The sequence below is a fragment of the Arachis ipaensis genome, chromosome B10 (assembly GCF_059453495.1).
Source record: "Arachis ipaensis isolate K30076 ecotype BB chromosome B10, ASM5945349v1, whole genome shotgun sequence".
Taxonomy (NCBI): Eukaryota; Viridiplantae; Streptophyta; class Magnoliopsida; order Fabales; family Fabaceae; genus Arachis; species Arachis ipaensis.
Window position 1 is genome coordinate 32,049,758 of NC_142435.1, and position 21,248 is coordinate 32,071,005.

At 32.0% G+C, this 21,248-nt stretch overlaps 2 protein-coding genes across 4 annotated transcripts; both read right to left on the reverse strand.

Annotated features, from left to right (window-relative positions):
• Positions 1-4,281: 4,281 nt before the first annotated feature.
• LOC107620476 (uncharacterized) lies at positions 4,282-5,469 on the reverse strand. Its single transcript, XM_016322626.1, has one exon. It carries the CDS (start codon positions 5,467-5,469, stop codon positions 4,282-4,284), a length of 1,188 nt encoding a protein of 395 aa, XP_016178112.1.
• A 1,626-nt stretch (positions 5,470-7,095) lies between these two features.
• On the reverse strand, positions 7,096-15,815 carry LOC107623844 (xylan O-acetyltransferase 1). Of its 3 annotated transcripts, none has more exons than XM_021113418.2 (6): positions 15,797-15,815; positions 14,859-15,385; positions 14,506-14,677; positions 13,228-13,427; positions 10,620-10,778; positions 7,096-8,027 (listed from the first exon to the last, which is right to left on the reverse strand). In XM_021113418.2, the coding sequence occupies exons 2-6, from the start codon at positions 15,344-15,346 to the stop codon at positions 7,682-7,684; spliced, it is 1,365 nt and encodes a 454-aa protein (XP_020969077.2). In that variant the 5' UTR covers positions 15,347-15,385; positions 15,797-15,815; the 3' UTR covers positions 7,096-7,681. The 3 variants fall into 3 exon arrangements, with proteins under 3 accessions (XP_020969077.2, XP_088363619.1, XP_088363618.1); XM_088507493.1 differs by lacking the exon at positions 15,797-15,815 and adding an exon at positions 15,467-15,655; XM_088507492.1 differs by lacking the exon at positions 15,797-15,815 and having other exon boundaries at positions 14,859-15,655.
• Between the last annotated feature and the right edge of the window lie 5,433 nt (positions 15,816-21,248).

Consider the following 21,248-nt stretch of genomic DNA (forward strand, 5'->3'; position numbering starts at 1 on the left):
ATTTTGGAAGGTGTAAAAATTAAATTTATTTTTTAATGTAAATAAATTAATTAATTATAATTTAATATAACAATATAAATAATATTCAATATTAATTATGACATAAATAATTAATATAAATTATTAATTAAATAGAAATTTAATTATTTAATCTAATTAATTATTATAATTATTAATAAATTAATTACGATTTAATTATTATTTAAATAATTAATATAAATTATTATTTAAATAAAAATATAATTATTTAATATAATTATTTATTATAATTATTACTAAATTAATTATAATTTAATTATTTAATATAATTATTTATTATAATATAATTATTTGTTTAAATAATAACTTGCCATTTGGCAAGTTATTATTGGTTATCCCAAGTCCCTATTCAGAGAGACTCATTTCACTTGAAAATCGTGTGAGGACCCTTCTCCACTTCCCTTCAACGGTTGGGAACTCTGTCAAAAAAAGTGTTATTGGAACTGAAGCGTTGGAGTTGCTCTTAGGAAAAATCCTCGTGATTAGGAAAAAGAGCACCTGGTCACTTCATCTTGTTTTCAAGGAGAAGTTAACAATAATAAATCTTCAGAGATGAAATGTTCCACGTGTTGGGTAGGGCCGTTCCATCCAGTGTTTCAAGACAATAGGCTCATTTTCCAACAACTTTTGAGATTCGAAAGGGACCCTCCCAAGTAGCAGCTAATTTCCTATGCCCTGGGGGTTTTCAAACTTCCTCTATTTGCCTTAACACCAAGTCTCCTTGTTTTAGTGTTCTCGGTCGCACTTTCTTATTATATTGTCTTTGCATAGCCAATTGCGTAGATCTCTGTCTGAGTTCGGTTAGGCTTCGTTCTTTGTTTATTGTGTCAAGCTTGGCCGATCTAGCTTCTATATTAGCGCTTTCGTCAAAGTATTCAGTTCGAGTTGAACCCTGATCGACTTCTATGGGAATCATGCAGTCCGTGCCGTACACTAATCGGAATAGAATTTCTTTTGTTGTGGATTGTGGTGTTGTGTTATAGCTCCACAATATTTCTAGTATGAGTTCGGCCCAACGTCCCTTAACATCTGTTAATTTTTTTTCTTTAAGGCCTTATCCAACGTTATTTTCGCAAGTGGATGTGCTTCTATCCATTTTGTAAAGTAATCAATAGCTACAAATAGGAATTTTACCTGTCCTGGTGATACCGGAAATTGTTCGAGAATGTCTATTCCCCATTTGTGAAAAGGCCAAGTGACATCCGAAGTATGCAACAATTCGGCCGGGCTATGAATGAGTGGTGCGCATTTTCGACATGCATCACACTTTTGTACCTCATTTCTGCAGTCTTCACGTAGCGTCGGCCAGTAGTATCATGCGCATAAAATTTTCGTGGCAAAGCTCCGACCTCCTGCATGGTGGCTGCAAATGCCGTCATGAACCTCGGCAATGGCAGCTTCTGCTTCGGTTTGGCCGAGACATTTAAGTAACGGTCGGGAGAACCCTCGTTTGTATAGGTCATCTCCAATTACAGTGTAACTGCTTGCTTTGTGCCTGAAACACCTCGGATTTTCATTTTCTGGTATTTCTTCAATTCTTAGATAGTGAATGAATGGGCTTCGCCAGTCCTCTTCCTGTGACACACTTAAAAAAGATTTGACATCTAAACTCGGTTCTGTTAGTGTAAGATGGGACAATATTTCTGATGAACCAGTTACTCTGTATGTAGCTAGCTTAGATAAAATATCGGCCCTACAGTTTTTTTCTCTAGGTATATGGGTTATTTCAAAATTTCTAAAATGGTGTATCATATTTTGTGCCGAATTTAAATATTTTTCTAGGAGTGGATCTTGCACCTAAAAATGACCAATTACCTGTTGTACCACAAGGAGAGAGTCACAATATACTTTCAGGTTTTTTACTTCTATTTTCTTTGCTAGCCTTAAGTCTGCCAGCAGTGCCTCATATTCGGCTTGATTATTGGTTGCTTGAAAAAGAAATTTGATTGACTGTTCGGCATGTACTCCAGCATTGTCTTTTAACAAGATCCTGACCCCACATCCGCTTTCATTCGATGCGCCATCTACATATAGTTCCCATTCTGTGACTGTTCCTTCTGTATTGGCGAATTTTGAAATGAAGTCAGCCAACGCTTGGGCCTTAGGAAATCCTCGTGATTGATATGAGATGTCAAATTCTGAGAGTTCTATTGACCATTTTGTGAGCTGTCCTATAAGATCTGGCTTTGATAATATTTGACGTAGGGTCCGACCAGTCTGAACTATTATTCGGTGTGTCTGGAAATAGTGTCGTAGGCGCTAAGCTATGACGATAAGTCCAAATGCTAGTTTTTCTATCGTCGGGTATCTTGTTTCGGCATTTTACAGTACCTTGCTCACAAAATACATTGGGTGTTATTCTTTTCCTGTTTCTGTTACAAGCATGGAGCTAACCGTGTTAGTTGAAATTGAAAGGAATAAGTAAAGGGGTTTACCTTGTTGGGGCTTCTGAAGTATGGGTGGTGAACCTAGGAGGTTTTTGAATTTGATAAAGGCTTTTTCACATTCATCTGTTCAGACAAAATTCTCGGACTTTCTGAGGGTGTTGAAGAAGTGATATGACTTGGCAGCTGCTGTGGGCAAGAATCGGGATAGGGCCACTAGGCAACCTGTGAGCTGCTGCACTTCCTTGATAGACCGAGCTAATTGCATGTTTATCATGGCCTAACATTTGTCAGGGTTGGCTTCTATCCCCCTGTTTGTTAATGAGAATCCGAGAAATTTTCCTCCATGTACTCCGAATGCACATTTATCTGGGTTTAACCTCATGTTGTACATTTCCAGTTGTTGGAAAATCTCATTAAGGTCAACTTTATGCTGTTGAACCGAGCTTGATTTGACTACCATATCATCAACATATATTTTGATGTTTCTGGCAATCTGATATTTGAAGACCTTGTCCATTAATCGCTGATAGGTAGCTCCTGCATTTTTCAATCCAAAAGGCATGACTTTATAGGAAAAATTACCTTGGTCAGTTACGAATGCTGTTTTTTCTTCGTCGTCAAAGTGCATTAATATTTGATTGTAACTAGAATAGGCATCCATGAAACTGAGCACTTGGAACCCTGAGGTTTCGTCTATGAGTTTGTCAATATTTGACAGTGGGTAAGAGTCTTTTGGACAAGCTTTGTTTAGATCTGTAAAATCCACGCACATATGCCATTTTTCCGAGCTCTTTCTTACCATTACTACGTTTGCTAGCCACGACGAGAAGTGAAGTTCTGTGATAAAACCTGCATCAATTAACTTTGTGTTTCTGCCATTGCTGCATTTCTTCTCTCCGTACCCAAGTTTTGTTTCTTTTGTATTATGGGTCGAACATTAGGGTTGACCGCTAGCTTGTGGCATATGAAGTTCGGATCACATCCTGGCACGTCTGCAGGTTTCCATGCAAAGAGGTCGGAATTTGATCCTAATATTTCAATCAAATCTTGTTTTGTTCCTGCAGAGAAAACAAAACCAATGTTAGTACATTGGTCGGCTTTCCCTAGTTGTACCTTTTCATGGTCATCTGTTGGGGCTGGACGACTGTTATTGCTCCTTGGATCCAACTCAGCCAATGTTGGGATGCTCTCCAAGTTGTAAACCGAATTGACCCTTGGGATAATCTCCTTTGGGATGGTTTTCAAACCTGCATTATAGCATTGTCTAGCTTCTTTGTGATCGGCATGCACCGTTGCCACTATATTGTCCTGCACAGAAAACTTAACACAGAGGTGAACCGTAGAGACAATAGCTCCAAAAGAGTTAAAGGTCGGACGTCCCAAAATAATATTGTAAGGGCTAGTATAATCAACTACTAAAAATTGAATATCTAGGGATTTTGAGTTCGGAGACTCTCCTAGCATCATTCTTAACCATACATAACCTAATACGGGGACGCTCTCTCCGAGAACCCTACTAATTCTCCATTTGTGGGTTGCAGTGCTTTGTCGTTGAATTGCATCTTCTTGAATGTGAAGTAGAATAATACGTCGGCACTGTTCCCTGGATTGAGTAGCACCTTTTTAACTATTAGCTCCCCCGTTTGGGTTGAGATTACCACCAGATCGTCCAAGTTAGGGCACTACGATTTGAAGTCAGATGCGCTGAAAGCAATTTGGGCAGCTAGGGCCGAGGTGTGGGTCTCTTGACGAGATCCTTCCATTGTCATCATGGCTCAGTAGCTTCTCATCCTGAAAAACCACTTGAAATATAATTTATTCTTCCTTTAGAAGCAGTAGTTTCAACTGGTCCATGCTAAGCTCCTTTTTCCTTATGATCAGAGTTATAGCTCGGTTTGTCAGTGTCTTTGGTTGCTTCCTTCTGGCTTCTGGAAGTGACATATTTATCTACTAGGCCTTGTCTTGCTAGTCTCTCCAACAAGTCTTTGGCTACTATGCATTCGTCAGTGGTATGGCCATACTTCTGGTGAAATGCGCAATGTTTGCTTTTGTCTACATACTTTTGATCTTGATATATGCTTGCTTTTTTCGGTGGTTTTATTAATTTGTTGTGTAGTATTTCTTTGATGATGTCCTCTTTTTTGGTGTTGAACTTGGTGTATGAATCAAACTTTGGTGTCAACTTGAAAGGCTTTTTGAAATCCTTGCTTTGAGACCTGGGAAGTTTCTCCTCTTCCTTTCGAGATGATGGTCTTTCATTTCTCCAAGTTTCACATAATTCTTCAATTTCAATTTTTCCATTTTCTTTGTCCCTAAATTCTTCCAATGTCTTCGACTTTGCAACTGCTATTACTTCCTGGAATTTTCCAGGTCGGAGGCCACTCTTTATTGCATGTAGCTGTACCTCTGGATTGAGGTCTGGGATTTCCATGGCCACTATTGTGAAGCGCGTCATGTAGTCTTTTAGACTCTCGTATTGTCCTTGCTTGATCGTACTGAGATAGTCTGAATCTCGCACGTAGATTTTGGATGCTGCGAAGTGGTTTATGAACAATTTGGCAAATTCGTCGAAGCTGGATATCGAACCTACAGGTAAATTACAAAACCATAATAAAGCAGCTCCATCTAAAAAAGTGGGGAAAGATCGGCACAAGATGGAATCGGATTCACTATTGAGAAACATCATATATTCGAATTTTGTGACATGAACTTTAGGATCTCCGATCTCCTTGTACGGTGTCAAAGTCATTAGGAGTGTAAAATTCTTAGGCATTTTAAAATTCACTATTTCTTTAGAAAAAGGGCCAGTCCGTCGTCTTTCTATTTTGGGAGGTATTTCTCCTGTTTTCACGTTCGAATCTGATTGGTGTTCCTCGTGGAGGTTGTTATTGACTTTTTTATTATCGTTCTTTTCTTTGCCGTTGTTCTGCATTGCTGCTAACAGTTCGGCCATTTGTTGGTTTTCTGCCTGTAGAGCAGCATTGGCAGCCAAGAGTTCGCCATTGATTGGGTTGACTTGCGGAGTTAATGAATGATCCGTCATAGTTTGGCTTCTGCAAAGAAAAGAAGATACAAGTCGAATCTAGTAGTGTTAGATCAAAATTAAAAATCGAGGCGGGGCCCCACGGTGGGCGCCAAATATTCTGGAAAGGATACTCTTTCTGAACTATACATCGGTCTCTCACTACTCCGAGGCGTCTGACAGCTCGATCTAAAATTGGAGTACCCTCGTAAACTCGGACCTAAGCGTGGTACCTGCAAAAAGGACTCCGACGCTCAAGTCATTGAAGAATCACTTAAGAAAATGAGTATATAATTAGTAGGATGGTGTTGAATGCTTTGCCCCATGCCGTCGGCCCTCACCCTGATTTATAGTTTGATTGAGGCTGAATTAGTCGTCGGTTTCAGCCGAGATCTTTGTGACCGACTTTAAGGCGAGATTTTGAGAAAGAAGTTTGTTAGGATAGAGTTGCTAATTTTTTAATATTAGTGATCGTACCAAGATATAATCCAATTCCTCTAATGTGTTAGGAGTATAGTACAAAAATAAATGTGAAATAAAATAATTTTGCATTTATGCTGTACTATTTTAATAAATCCTTTTCATCATCGTTTATATTTTCTAATAATTAAAACACGTAAAAACTAATGATATACCAAATTATTCATATTAGTGTATAAATTCATTTTTTGCATTAACATTTATACCAGTTAATTTCTTTATTTTAAAGTATTAAAATATTAGTTAAAGATAAATATACATATATTAAGTTGTGTTTGTCTATAAATACATAATACTGAGATAGATACAAAGATAAAAAATAATGTTCAACAGATAAATATGGATACAAATATTATGTCCAAATATATTGAATTAATATAATTTGTATCTTTTTTAACAGAAAAAATATAAAAATACTAATAAAAGATACAACTTATTTTTTTTATTATTCTTATGAATTTTTTACAATTATATTTTTTATTATTATATATATTTTTTAATTTTGTGTATAAAAAAATGAAAGTAAATTGAATTCTTATAATTTATTCATTTTTGGTCTAAAACTCCAAGCTGCACATGATATAAAAGGTGGGCTAGTGGGCCAGATACTTTGAGAAGGAAAGTTATTGGGCTCATTCTACAATTCTTTTTATTTTGTATGGGCTTCGGCTTAACCCAAAACATTGACAAATAAAAACAAAAATGGAGGGCCGTTGGCCCCGATATTCACCGAAAAAAAAAAAATGGAAGCTGCTGGTTTTTTTTTTTTTATTTTAAAAAATTAGGAGAATAATTAAAAGAATGAATTAAGATTTTTTAATATATAATTAAGTCTAATTTTGATGCATTGAACATGTTAAACGCCTTATAAAATTTTTTAATTATATCCATTCTTTTAAATAACCATTCACGCCGTTAATATAAAAGATAGTTATTTTTACTGTCATGACAATATATAATTAGATGTATATATAGAATTGCTTTTATTGTATCAACATTAAATTATATATAACTTCTCTAAAAACAAATATTGATGATAAACATTATTATTTTATTAGTTCAAACTTGTATTAACTAGTCAATCGAGATTTATGTATGGATTTTCATAGAAGAGTAGTTAGAGTTGGTCAATACCCAATAGATGAGCAAAAAAAAACTAATATAATGTACATAAAACATTATCATGTGATTAATCACTTTATTGTCTTCAATAAGCACTTCATTATTGTACAATTGTGGTGCTTGGCCTTCTTCCGACTCAACCCAACACAGCCAAAGAAACATGAGGAGTAAAAAAAAAATTGCAAATACCCCATGTTCCTAAATCTGAACCTATAAGTCTATAATAGCAGAAAGATAATTAAAAGAAACAAAATGTCCCAATCAAGGAAAATCACATGAACACTTACAGAGATGAGATCAGAGGCGTTGGTTGAAGGATTTTTCTATTTTTTTTCTTTTTTCAGTTTTGTTTTTGGATGTGTGTGAAACCAGAGCATTAATAACAATTATGTGGGAAAAAAAAAACTTTGAAAATATCTATACATTGTAAAAGAAGATATTTTTGAAACATCCAAATCTTTGTCCGATTACTTAACGGTCGCATTTGAATCACATCCAAGTAAAAAAGTTGAAAGTTTAATCATCAGTTAAAACTAAGGATGATTAAACTCTTTCTTTTTTGCTTTATCTATTTTTTTACTTTAGAGAATCCTTTTTAGTCGTTGAATTTGGATGTTGATTTTGTTGTATGTCAAGATATCGAGATAATACGCGTGTAAAGGAACTCGTTCCACGTGTCGGGCAGGCCGGGCAGGCACCAATGAATACAATCAGCAAAAGTGGCAGGGTTAGCTTGTTGCTCTGCAGTTAACAACTTTCCTTGGCGTATGGTGTAAATTGATGTATGTGCATCTTTTCTGAACTCAGATAATGTTGTTATGTTAATGAAGTTCACTGGCACCTTCATAGATTGTGTTACATTGTTGGCAATCACAAAAAGCCTTCGATCGGTTCCAACTTGTGGGCTTGATGTGTTAAGAATTGGTGTTGTTTCTTTAGCACATTTTGTGCCATCTGGGTTGTTCCAATCACCACTCCTTCAATAAATAATAATATAAAATCAAAATGGGTTAATTAGTTTATTAGGAGTTTACTTAAAGATCTTACATTTGTATTTAGTTATTCACTCAATTTTGTCATCTACAGTGCCAACATGATACACTTATTAGATGAGAGATTGGGTTTATAAAAAAAAGACCATGTATATATATACCAAAAATTAATCACTAAATTAGTTATCATATATTTGTGTATAAATAAATAAATAAATAGTTTAATTTATTTTTTAATGTATATTTTATATTTTAATATATATTTTATATTAATAATTAATTTTAGCGACTGATTTTGATATACATATAATATAATTATTTTAGATATAATAAAATATAAGATATCGTTTCTATTCAATTTATAGATATATAATTGGTGTTTAGTCAAATACTTTTTATCACATTTATTTTGCAATACGTAATTTAAAATATTTTTTTGTAACTTTTTTTTTATCACTCATGAGGAATGAAGATTAAATTCTTAAGCTATGTATAATTAGTTAGATAAAAAAAAATGTTTTTTTTTTCTTGGACAATTATTGAAAGTTATCTCAACAACCTTTAGTTTGTCATTTTTGTTTGATAGTTTTTATGTTTAAAAAAATAAATAGACAAAAACACACATGAAAGAATTTGAGTAAATAAAAGTGCATATTAAAATTTATAAATATTAAAGTACACTAAAAAAAATTAGTTTTGGTGGACAAAAATATATTTTAGAGATTAGAAAAATTTACTAACGACGTAATATTTTTGTTCATAAAAAATAATTTTTTGGATATACTTTGATATTTATGAGTTTTTTTTTATATATTTTTGTCCATCTTAAATTCTTTTACGCGTAATTTTGTTTATTTATTCTTTAAAAAGCTTTAAAATGTGAAAGATAAAATAAAGTAAAAAAAATGGAACTCGCACCATTTTTCCTCCCACAAACAATTAGTAGACAACTTTCGAATTGTACATATAGTGATATAGCATTGCCCATTAAAAAAAATATATCAGACATGACTTTTCCATATAAAAATTCATTACAAACGCAAAAATTCTCATTCTATTTAATTTAGGAGGGGTGTTAGGGGCAGTAACATTTATATTTTGTAATTAATTAATCATTAATAATATATTTTTTTTTTTTTGGTGACTTCATTAATAATATTTTTAATAGTGTGAGATTAAATTCAATAATATAAAATTATTCAATTTTCTTAATTAAATGCTGGCTAACTTTTTAAAAAGTCCTAAACTTCTTCTTAATTTATATATGCCCTTAAAAAAACCAAACATACCCTAAAATTTGTAGTAAATAAACAATAAGTAGAATTTGTAGACACAACGAAATACTATAGTGGCTGCCCAACCAAACTAACCAGAGATCCAAAAGCAAAAACACTAACCAAGTAATAATAAAATAAGATGACAGTTAGGGTGGTCTCACCTAATGAGTTAACAAATATTATATTATATATGGCATGTGAGAGTTACACTATCCTCATGGGAGATTGCAGGTTAAGATCCTTTTACCTTTAGTGCCAGCTAGCACATTGGTATTTAATTTAATTTGTTAATACCTAATAAGCACTTCAAAAGGATAAACTTTGGTATCGTATGTTGGGGGAGAACAAATAAAATACCCCACCGAAGGTGATGAAAAAGAAGGAAAAGAAAAAAAAGAACAGAGAACAAAGGCAAGTAATTGCAGTGGGTACTCAAAAGAATTGCATTTTGATTGTTGACCCCTATAATCACCTTTTATATATAATCTATACATATTATATATAATACAGTTTCCCTTTTATAATGGTCATCTTTTCTTTTCTTTTTTTCCTATTATTTTTCATACTTATACTAATATATTATTATAGTTATTAAATCTGATCAGATTGGATGTGAGTGAGTTGATTCGATTAATCGGGTGAACTATATCTATACAAAATTTTAAATCTATATATACTTATATATTATCATAATTATAAAAGTTGTAAACGGTCTCCTAGAATTTAAAAATATTTTTTTAGTAGTACATAATAATAATATTTATTTATTTTCATTGTATTATTAAATTTGATTCATTGTATTAAATTATTATGAAATTTATTTTTGTTATTATATTATATATATTTTATCTCACATCAAATTTTTTTTTTTGGATCTATCTTTGTAATTACACACAACCCTTAATTCACTACATTAGGTTTAATTTTGTGTTTTTGTATTATATAAAATTTATGCATTTATATATAAAATTGAAGGTTTGACGGGTATAGCATGTTCGACAAAATGCTAGTAGCAGTAATGATGATCATGATAAGAGATAAACTATTAAAAAATAAACAAAAAAAAAATTCAAAAGAAGAAAAGGATAAAATTGTGTCACCGATTTCTGTCAACCGCCACAAACAAAATGAGTTGAGTAATAATTTTTCTCTCAAAACGTTTAATATTTTCAGGAGAATTTTTGTTATTTCCTTGTTTTGAAATTTTTTATTGGTGCCAAAACATTTCAGGTGTTATTTTAGTAGCTTATCAAAAAATAAATTTAAAAGAGAAAATTGAGAATTGAGCATATTGATTTACCTTATGTGAAGAGGGGACATGCTGTTGAAGAAAACTTTGGTTCGATTTGGATCAATGTTGTCCTCCACCCATTTTGACCATGTCTTTAAGACTCTTCTATATGCAATTGGCCTTGCAACTTCATCATACTCCGTTGACCCTTCATCAAACGACCCTCGTCTTTTGCATTATCACCAACATGCCAAACACAAAATCCAATTCACAGATTGCTTCAAACATAAATAAGGAAATAACTGACTATTTAAATATTAGTAATACCCTTCGAACATATTAGTAATGAGAGAAATAGTATAAAGAAGGACTATATTATTGTAATCAGAAAGAAAAAATAGATCAATTGGATAAACTTTAGTTTATTAGGAGTTTTATTCTCTTTCACTTGAAATTAAATAAAGAAAATTGTGTTTTGTTAATTCATTTAATTTCTTTCATTATAGTCAATCATCAATATCTTCTTCAACTTCAGTTCATACAATTAATTTTACACATTTTTTTTTTAATTTTTATCTTTTTAATGCTAACATACTGTGTTAAATTTGATGAAGAATTAACAATATATTATTGATGATGACTAAACATTATTATTAGATTAAAATTTTAATTATGTATGTAATTAATTTATTAAGTGTGCAGAAAATTAAACTAATCAAACTGATCCATTAACAAGCAAACAAAGCCCACAATAATTCAGATCCATAAACTTTAAGAAAATAAGTGGTTGAATATAATTCACACTATTTTTATAAGCTCAATTGATGGTCCAAATCTATTCACTTGAATTGGTGGTTAGCTAAGTAATAAAACTCAAATTACATAAGAATCAAACTACACACTACTCAACTAAATTCTCTTTTTTCTCTCTTCTCTCTTTTTCATTATCCACGTGAAATTACAGAAGCAAAGCAAGAAAAGAGAAAAAATTCTTATTAGGACTTAATCAAAGAACAAAATGTGTGTTACCAAATCTAAACAAGAAAAGAAAGTTAAAGAAGCTAGGCTAAAAACAAAGATCATATCTAAAGCTTCATCATAGAATTTTTCTTTTTTTGTGCAGCATTGAATCTTGTGAAAGAAAACTTCCTCTTTGCATATACCGAATTGAAAAGCTCAAGAATTTGAGGGTTATGGAGCTTTGCAAGAATCAACGGACAAGAAAGCTACTTGGAATCAAAGCACAAATGAAGACCTCAGATTTTTGAAACAATATGAAAAAAGATGAGAGAGAAGATAGAAAGTATGGATGTATATTCTCTTCCATCACTTCTGCGCAGCTGATGCTACTACTGATTTTTGGGGAAAAAAAATCAAATGTATTGAAACAAAGTTTTAAACTTTGAAAGCTTTACTCATCTATTAAAGGGGTAAATGACCAAGGATTGGATCAAGGAGTGAGAACAAAAAGTTTAGGTTCTCATAGCTTATAGAGCTATTCATTCTTCTCTTTTATGATTCTCTATTGAATATTCCGTTTTCTCAATTTAATCTTTCTTTGTTTCAATGGTAAAAGGCATTTACTGTGAGGAATGTAAGAAAAAATCATTGAGTGAAAAAAGGAAGAGAGAGTTAGACTTGGAGAAAAGTCTATGTTTATTTCCTAGTTAAATTTGGCTTAGCTAGAAGTTGGATTTGTCCCAAATAAGATTAGATTGGATTAAATCCTTGAAAAATTGGTGAATGTAATCTTATTTAAAGATAGTGAAATTCTATTATTGTTGTGATGGAGACTGGATGTAAGCTACATTGCATTGAGTAGTTGAATCTGGCTGTGTCACTTCTCATTCTCTTTTTTGTTTTTGGTTTTATACTTTAGGAGACAAAATAAAATAATCTTTTACTTATTCTATCCAGCTAGACTTCACAGCTATATACCTTGTAAATAGTTCTGTTTTGACTTCTTCTTTAATAAGAAATAAAATAAAAATATCTCTTACTTTTTATCTGAAATAACTCTACAAAATCTATAAGTTTCATCTAATTTTAAGATTACTCAAATAAAATTAAAAAAGACTTAAATTCAACTTCTCTTTCTTTAAATCTCTGATATCCATCACACTAATTAAAATATTACTCGCCACTGTTGTTACTCATAACTGCCACCTTAGTAAAATTAATTCATTAAAAAAATTAATTTTATTTTCGAGAATAAATATATTTTTCACCGTCATTTGATAAATTTCTTCATTAGATTATTAATTATTTAACTAATAGATAAAAAAAATAAAAAATTATTTTCACTAATTTTAGCACTACATAATTAAATTTCTATCTATAATATAAAATGTAATAAGATGAAATATATCCAAACACAATAATGTGTCCAAATATATTGATGTTATTGACTTATTGTGTCCGATTCTATTAGTTTCTAGAGTTTATACTTTCAACTAATTAATCACATTTTATAAAGTTTGAATTCATTTTATATTGATGTGATAAGCAATTAGCAAATAAATGACTAATTTACTAAATGACAATGTAAAAGAATTTAGGCTGTTATTAGTATATATTTAAATTAGACCCTGATTTTTAAATCTTCCAATTCAATTATATAATGACATTATTAATTAATTAGGAGAGAGAGAGCATAGAGTATTGTTATGGTGCTTACAAGACTTTCATAGTTGGTGTGTTCATCCACCATATGTAAGTGTTAAAAACAAGGTAGTCCACATTCTTCCAATTGGCACCATGCTTCTCAATTGATTCAGGCATGATGATTCGGTTCAATATGCTATGCATCTTTGGATCATCTGAGTTTGACTCTACAATGAACGGAGCCCAGTAGAACTCCACCGTTGCATTATAATCCTGCACACACACAGTAATAGCTACATTATTGTGATAAGGTCCACTGGTCCACCAACATGATAAGGTCACAATATTCCAAAGCCAGAGCATGCATACAATTTTGTAATCCAGCAAAATTAATTCATTATTGTCCCACCATTAACATTTGACATGCATTACATAAAAATATGATTCTAAATTTTTCTTCACAAAAAATCATTATGTCAAATAAATGAATAATATATAGCGATAAAACTGGCCTTCTATGTTTTTCTTATAAAAAATCTTCAATAATATTAGATGTACATTAAAATGCGTTAAACTAAATATATATTTAGAGTAATGGTAAAGGATCGTTATAATTATTATTTTTAATAATTAATTAATTATTAATATTTAAAATTATAAGATAAAATATATTATTAGATTATTAGTTAAATTAAAAAAATTAATTTAATAACTAAAAATAATGATTAAAAATAATAAATTTTAATAATTTTTTAATATTTTTTATATATTTTTATATACAAATAATAATTAATTTTAATAATTAATTTTAATATATATATATATATATATATATATATATAATATTTTTATAAATTATTTTTATATAAAATAATAATTAAAATATTAATACACATTATATTAAGCACTTAAATATATTAAATTATTTAATATTTTTAATTATTTTTTTTATATAAAAAATATGTTTACATGAGTATTTATTATAAAAAATGTTAGGAGCTCATAAAAATTTATTATTTTTAGTTATTATTTATTAAGTTAATTTTTTTAATTAATAATTTAATAATTTAATAATATATTTTATATTTTTATTTTATATTTTTTAATATTAATGGTTAGCCGATAATTATGTTAGTAGGAGTATTGGAGAGTGGATTTTTTTAATAAAAAAAAATTGAATGGTGTCAATTGTTTAATTTTATTTTTTATTATTTTTTTTATATTTATTTTTTGTTCCACTTATAAAATTAATAATGAGAGATTATATTTTATTTTTTATCCATTTTTGGAGTATTGATTATTGATAATTATGTTAAAATGAGTGAGTAGAGCAAAGACCAAAGAGTCAAACCTGGAGTTTGAAGACAGAAATGGAGCCAGTCTTGTTCAAGGTCTTTTTGCCATGAGGAACAGCAGACTGGACCAAACAAATCATTGATTCCCACTGGTTCCTGTTCAATGAGTCTCCAACAAACATGAGCCTCTTCCCTCTAAGCTTCTCAAGCAAAACTCTCGCCTTAAACCTTAATACACAATAATTTCACACACAAAAACACAATTATTAGTTGATCCACAATAACCGTCTGGTTCAATTCGCAGAATGTTTTTGCACGTCCCTAGAATAATAGTTCAGATTCTAGGAATATAAAAACATTCTGCTAATGAAGGAATTGAATTAATTAAGTGGTTGTGTATTATTGTTACTTGGGCAAAGAGCAATCTCTGGGTTGCCATCTCCAACTCTGATACATGGAATCAGGTCTTCCGTTCTTGATGCAGGTAACTTGTTGAGTGAGAAACTCGCATTGTTCTTCTTTATACAAAGGGTGACTCACGTTATCGAAAACCCACTCACCTGTGAACAAGTCACACTCTTTCGGGGGCAACTCAACCGTTTCTTCTTCTTCTTCTTCTTCTTCTTCTTCATCTTTCTTTTCTGCCATAATAACCGGCAATTCAATCTTCTCCTTCTCGTCCATCTTCTCAAGCTGAAGCTGAGCTCTATTAACAGTTTCTGTGACATTATTATTGTCATTGGAACCTTGTTGGAGTTGTTGAGGCTTGAAGAAGGAGAATTCAGCGAGTGACTTAAGGTCCTCGCTGAACATGAAGAAGACGCCGAAAACGAATATGGAGAACACTATCATCAACACGGAGAGATTATTATTGCTTCCGCTTTTTCTTGCTTTCATTGTTTCAGAGCTCGAAAGCGAGTTCTTGCGCCGAAGTTGCTGCATTTAACACAAAGAGAGAAAGATGAATATCACAACAATTTTGAAGAATTCGAAGGGGATAGAAATATAGAGAAGGACATTTCATGAGGATTGATGAAATCATGAAGAAACAAGAAGCTTCTTTCTTTAATTTTATTTTTTGGTTGGTTGAATAATTTAGTATTAATATTGTGTGTTTGTTTAATTTGGGTTCGGTGAAATGGTGTTGTCTTTGAAGGAAGTAAGGACAGAGAAGGTATATTGGTGAAGAAAAATTGTCGTTCTCAAAACACACATATACACACACACTAAAAGGGGGTCAAAGTTCTTTATTTGTTTCTTTAATTATGTTAATTTATTTATCCTTTTCTTTTTTTCAATATATAATTTGTTTTTGCAACCACTTTTTCTTGTATTTTAAGAGCATACTTGAGGAGTGATTTCAAAGACTTGGAAGAAGTTAGTCATAGTCTAAATCAGTTGAAGGGAGTTTGCATAGTGTGGTGGAGTTGAAGCTTCTTTGGTAGACACAATGTTGTTGTCTTTCAGGTTCACATTCATGGTTGTCAGAGGTTTCTGTCTATTTATTCCTTTTATTTCTTTTAGATAAGGCCTCGGATGAGGAGTATACGTAAAGTTTTTATTTTTTATTTTTATATTAGAGTAAGGTTTTATATAGTCATTTATCTATAGAATTTGATTAGAATGCTTTTACATATAAAGTTTTAAATTTGAGAAATAATAAAAATTTAATTTAAAATTATTTTATTTTATGTTTTTAATTAAGATAACTTACATAAATAAATTAAATGATATCAAATATTACTGATGAACAAGTGTTTTGAAAAAGAGTTAATTATATTTCGTCCTTACTTTATTTTTCAATTTTACTAGGTAGACAAGGAAGATTATGAACAACTCCAATTACCCTTTCAACACCTCCCTCCCTTTTTTCCACTTTAACCATCCACCTTTCTAATCTTTTTTACAGCAACCCTAACACTCCAAAACCCTGGTAGCATCGTCGTTTCTTGCCTCTCCAGCAAATCTTAGTGCCGTCAGTTTTCTTCGCTGTTATTTCCGTCGGTACTGTGCCAAATTCCATATCAAACACGGCGTTGCTCCTCTGCCACCATTCCCACCATCCCTCTCCTTTAAACTCTCACGTATGGTGTCACAACGCCGTCACCTCCCACCAGTGCCATAGATCACCAACCAACGCCATAGCAGCAGAAAGAAGGAGTCACACGCCAAAGGCGTCGGTACACCAGCACCCAGTCGGCCCTACCGTCGCCCATACTATGCCGTCGCCGCCAGCTACAGTAACATCATTGTAAAGGTGACGTGCGGCTTATCCCATTGTGCCGCTTTACTTCTTCACCCATTAGTCTGCAAAAAATTAGCTAATAGTTAGGGTTTCATTTTTTTATAGCATGTTTATGTTATGCATTAGGTTTCTGGTAATAATTACATCATTTTAAATTAGATGTTATTTTATTTGGTTGAATTAGTGAATTTTTTTTCATGTAAACCATTTTAAATATCTGAATAATTGGTATTGATGCGTGAGCATCTCTTCTATCTTTTCCTAGTGAATTTGTATTTGAATTACTAATTTTAATCAAGATTTAATTACTTTTAGCCACCATGAATGCTACTTTGAGTTGTGTGCAATTTCTGTTTATTTCAGGTAGCATTCGGATGGATTTGATGGAATTTTGTAGCAGAAAAGGAAGAAAGCGAATGATGCTGTCAACCCCGACCTCCTTGCACTCAAACAAAAATAACTTGAACTACAGAGGTCCAATTGACGTAATTTTAGCGGCATTGGAAAGCTAACTTCCAGAGTTTTCCAACGATATATAAGAGTATACCCTTTTCTTCCATTTCATACGGACCACTTCACGCCAAACTTGAGGAAGCTCAAGTTTGTGGCGCCAACTCAAAAGCCTCCAAGGAACACATGCGTACACTTCCATGCCAAACTTGAGTTCCCTCAAGTTTGGCGCCACAATCAAGAAATGCTAAGGAATGCTTGCTGTCCACTCCACACCAAACTTGAGTTTACTCAAGTTTGGCGCCACACCTATCAATCCAAGTGGTCCCACGCTTTCAACGCTACACGAGATACTGTTACATTTATCTTGATTCAAATTTAATTTTTATTTTAAAATAGGAAAAGATATTATTTAGTTTTTAGAAAATATAATTTACATTAATTAGGATTAGATATAAAAGAGAAAAGAATCAGCCCTTCGAGCTCTTCTCTTCTCTTATACCTCATTCCGCACTTTACAATTTTTCGGAATCCTAGTGTTCTCTTATACCTCATTTCCGCACTTTACAACTAAATCTCCACTGTTAAGGTTAGGAGCTCTGTCTATTGTATGGATTGATACTATTATTTTTCTATTTTAATTCATGTACTGATTTCTATTTCAAGAATTATTTTCATTCTTTATCTTATGAATTTGGGTGGAACGGAAGTATGACTCTTGTTCTAATTGAGTTATTGCATAACTTGGAAAAGCTCTTTATTTGAACAACAGCTTGAAAATAATTTCTCCTAAACTACTAATTATCTAGACTTAATGGGATACGTGGCATATAATCCTCTTATATTTGGGTAATTAGGGTTTCTGTGGCATATGACTAGAATTGAACTTCACCCTCTAATTGGAATTAAGTGACCAAGGAATTGGCGGTTGATGAAGGTTAGAGGAGACTAAAAAGGTCTAAGGAATTAGGGTTTAGTCACATATAGTTTGCCATGAATTGAATCTTGCATGATTAAAATAGTTAATAAGAAAAGTCAATCCGAAAGATAGATATCTCTGAAGCCTTAACTGTTTTTGTCCATATATTTTACAACCCGTTTGCTCCTTGCTTTTTGATTTTCTAAATTTACTGTTTGATGCAACTGAGACCTAAATACTATTTTTTATTTGTCTAAATAAGTAAATCACGCAATCATTGTTGTTTAGTCCATCAATCCTCGTGGGATCGATCCTCACTCACCTGAGGTATTACTTGGTACGACTCGATGCACTTGCCGGTTAATTTGTGAGTTATAAAATTCGCACCAAATTTTTGGCGCCGTTGCCGGATATTGATTGTGATTAACAACTACTCGTTGTTTCATTCCTTAGATTAGATAATTTTTCTTTTAATTAGTTTTATTTTAGTATTATTAATTTTTATTTTTTTATTTTTTTTCCTTTAATTCTTTTCCTCTTTTTCGCTAGTATCCCCTTTCCCCCTGTTTCTTTCTTTTTCTTTTCTTTTATTATTTAGTTTTAATTAAAAAAAAGAAGACTTTCGTTCTCTTTCTGTTATTTATTTCTTTTTTAATATTTCGCTTTTTTTTCTTCAATGGGCGTTTCTGCTTTAGTTTTAATTATATTTGTCCCTAGCTAATTTTTGAATATTACAGTATTTATTTTTCCTTAATTTTTGAAATTAAGTTTGGTGTCCCTGTAGTAATTTTTCTTTTAAAAATATTTTTTTAAAAAAATCCTAGTTTCTTTCTTTGATTAATTTTTGAATTTATAGTTCACTTTTTTTCATTTATTTTCGAATTTTTTTTATTTTTATTATTCTTTATTTTATTTCTTTTCAAAAAAAATTATGTTTTTTCTTCTTTACTTTCCTATTTATCACATGGTGCGTTTAATTCTTTTTGGTGTTTTGTGCTAAAAAAAATAATGGAGAGAGATCACATGGGTTACTACTCACACCCAAGGAGTGATTCATATTATTGTGGATGGAGGAACTACCCGAATGTTGGTTGGCAAGGTCAAGAGCAAAAGGATTTCAATGTCCCATATCCTATCCATCAAGAACCACCATCTCCATATACATATCAAGAACCATCCTCCTCTTTTTACTTATATCAAGAACTATCATCTTTCTACTCATATCAAGAGCCACCATCTCCCTATTCATACCAAGAACCATCCTCTTTTTACTCTTATCAAGAACCATCATCTCCTTCTTATTTATATCAAGAGCCACCATCTCCTTATTCATATCAAGAACCATCATCTCTTGAGCTTCGCATGAAAGAATTCATACATGATATGAAGATGAGTGTAAAAAATATAGAGACATATGTGCAGTTGATCATCAAGCCCCCAGAAAGAGGAACAAGCAAATTTCTTCGCAAGAGATACAATGCAAGATCCTATGGAAGAAAGTAGGAAATCAATCAAAGGAGTTCATACTCCAGTGAATTAGAAAACTCTCCACCCTCACATATGGAAGAAGAGGAAGATGTACAACAAAGAAGTAAGATGCACAAACAAAGGAGGTTGTAAGGGATGAAAACAATTATGGGAATCTACACTCCAATGAAGCAGAGAGTGGCATAGAGGGTGAGTTTCTTGAACCACTAATTCAAGAAGTTCTTGATGAAGGGTACACTTCAACCATCACACAACACCCAATTTTTGAAATAAAAAAAAGTGAAGGAAACCAAGAAAAGCACTGAAAAAGGGATTGTGACCAAGAAACAGAAGAAAATGTCCATGAAAAAGAGAAGGTAAGCAAAAAACAATCCAACCTCTATCCCAACAAGTAAGGTGAATCAAGCTAACCACAATAAAAGAAAGCTTGTTAGGAGGAATTTATATCAGGGGGCACTAATTTTCACCTCTCCTCCCTTGGAGACATTTCTTTTAACCAACTGGAAGAAGAGGAAGAAAATTCAACAATCAAGTGTCAAGCTAGTGACATTAAAGAAGCTCTTATTGGGAGGCAACCCAACTACTAGTATCCTTGGTTTTGCAGTTATTTTGGTTTTAATTTTATATTTATTTTGATTTTAGCATTATAGTTATTTTAGTTCTGGTTTTAAATTACTTTATCTCAATTGTTTTTAGAATTTTTCTTGTTTTACATGTGTTTTGGTCATGCAGAGTGGTTAGAATAGGAACAGGAGCAATTAAAAGGAATTTTTGACACCTTGGAGTTTTTCTCTGCTGGGGACAAGCAAACTTTTAAGTTTGGTGTTGTCACTTCACTTGTGGCTTTTCTGTTTATTTTAATGGCACCAAAGGGAAGCGAATCATCTTCACAGAGGAGCACAGCCTGAAGAATGAGACAGCCACTAGGATAACTGAGGTGGTTGAGTTCCTTTCATTCTATATTTTCTCCCATTCTTATTATGTTATATTCCTATTTTCTGCTATTTTACTTGGTTTCTGCATGATCCTTTGTTATTTCAATTCCTAGGTTCTAGTTTGATTTGCTATTTTTATTCTGTGATTTGCTTTTAGTTTAAAAAAAATTTGTCTCATGTACCGCTCACTGATCTTGAATCGAAAAGAAAAGAAAAAAAAAGGATGTATTGCATGAGAAATAGAGTTTATATCAAAGAATAGTCTTATTTACTTAAATGTGGTGGTATTATTTGTGATTTTGAATGCATGATATGAACAGTGCATATTTGAATTTGAATCAAACGATGTTGATGTATGAGGAACAAGAATTTAGAGAACTATTATGAATTCTCTAAAGTTAGTGAAAGCTTAATCCTTGAAGCAACATAAACAACATATAAAAAAAATTTAAAAAGCAAGGTCCAAGGCTCTGAGCATAGGGATGTCAATGGGGCGGGGGCGGGGGATGCCTCCCTGCTCCCCGTCTCCGCCCTCAAATTTTGTCCCCGTTTCCGCCCCGATCCCTGCCATGGGGAGATAATTGCCCCCATCCCATTCCCTGCATTCCCCGTGTTCCCCGCAGGTCCCCATTTTCCATCTCTTTATGTTGAACATTTATATGAAAATTACAATAAAAAATTTAAAAAAATATAAAAAAATCACAAAACATTATTACAACACACAAACATACATATCTTATCCAAGATTACAACTTACAAGTC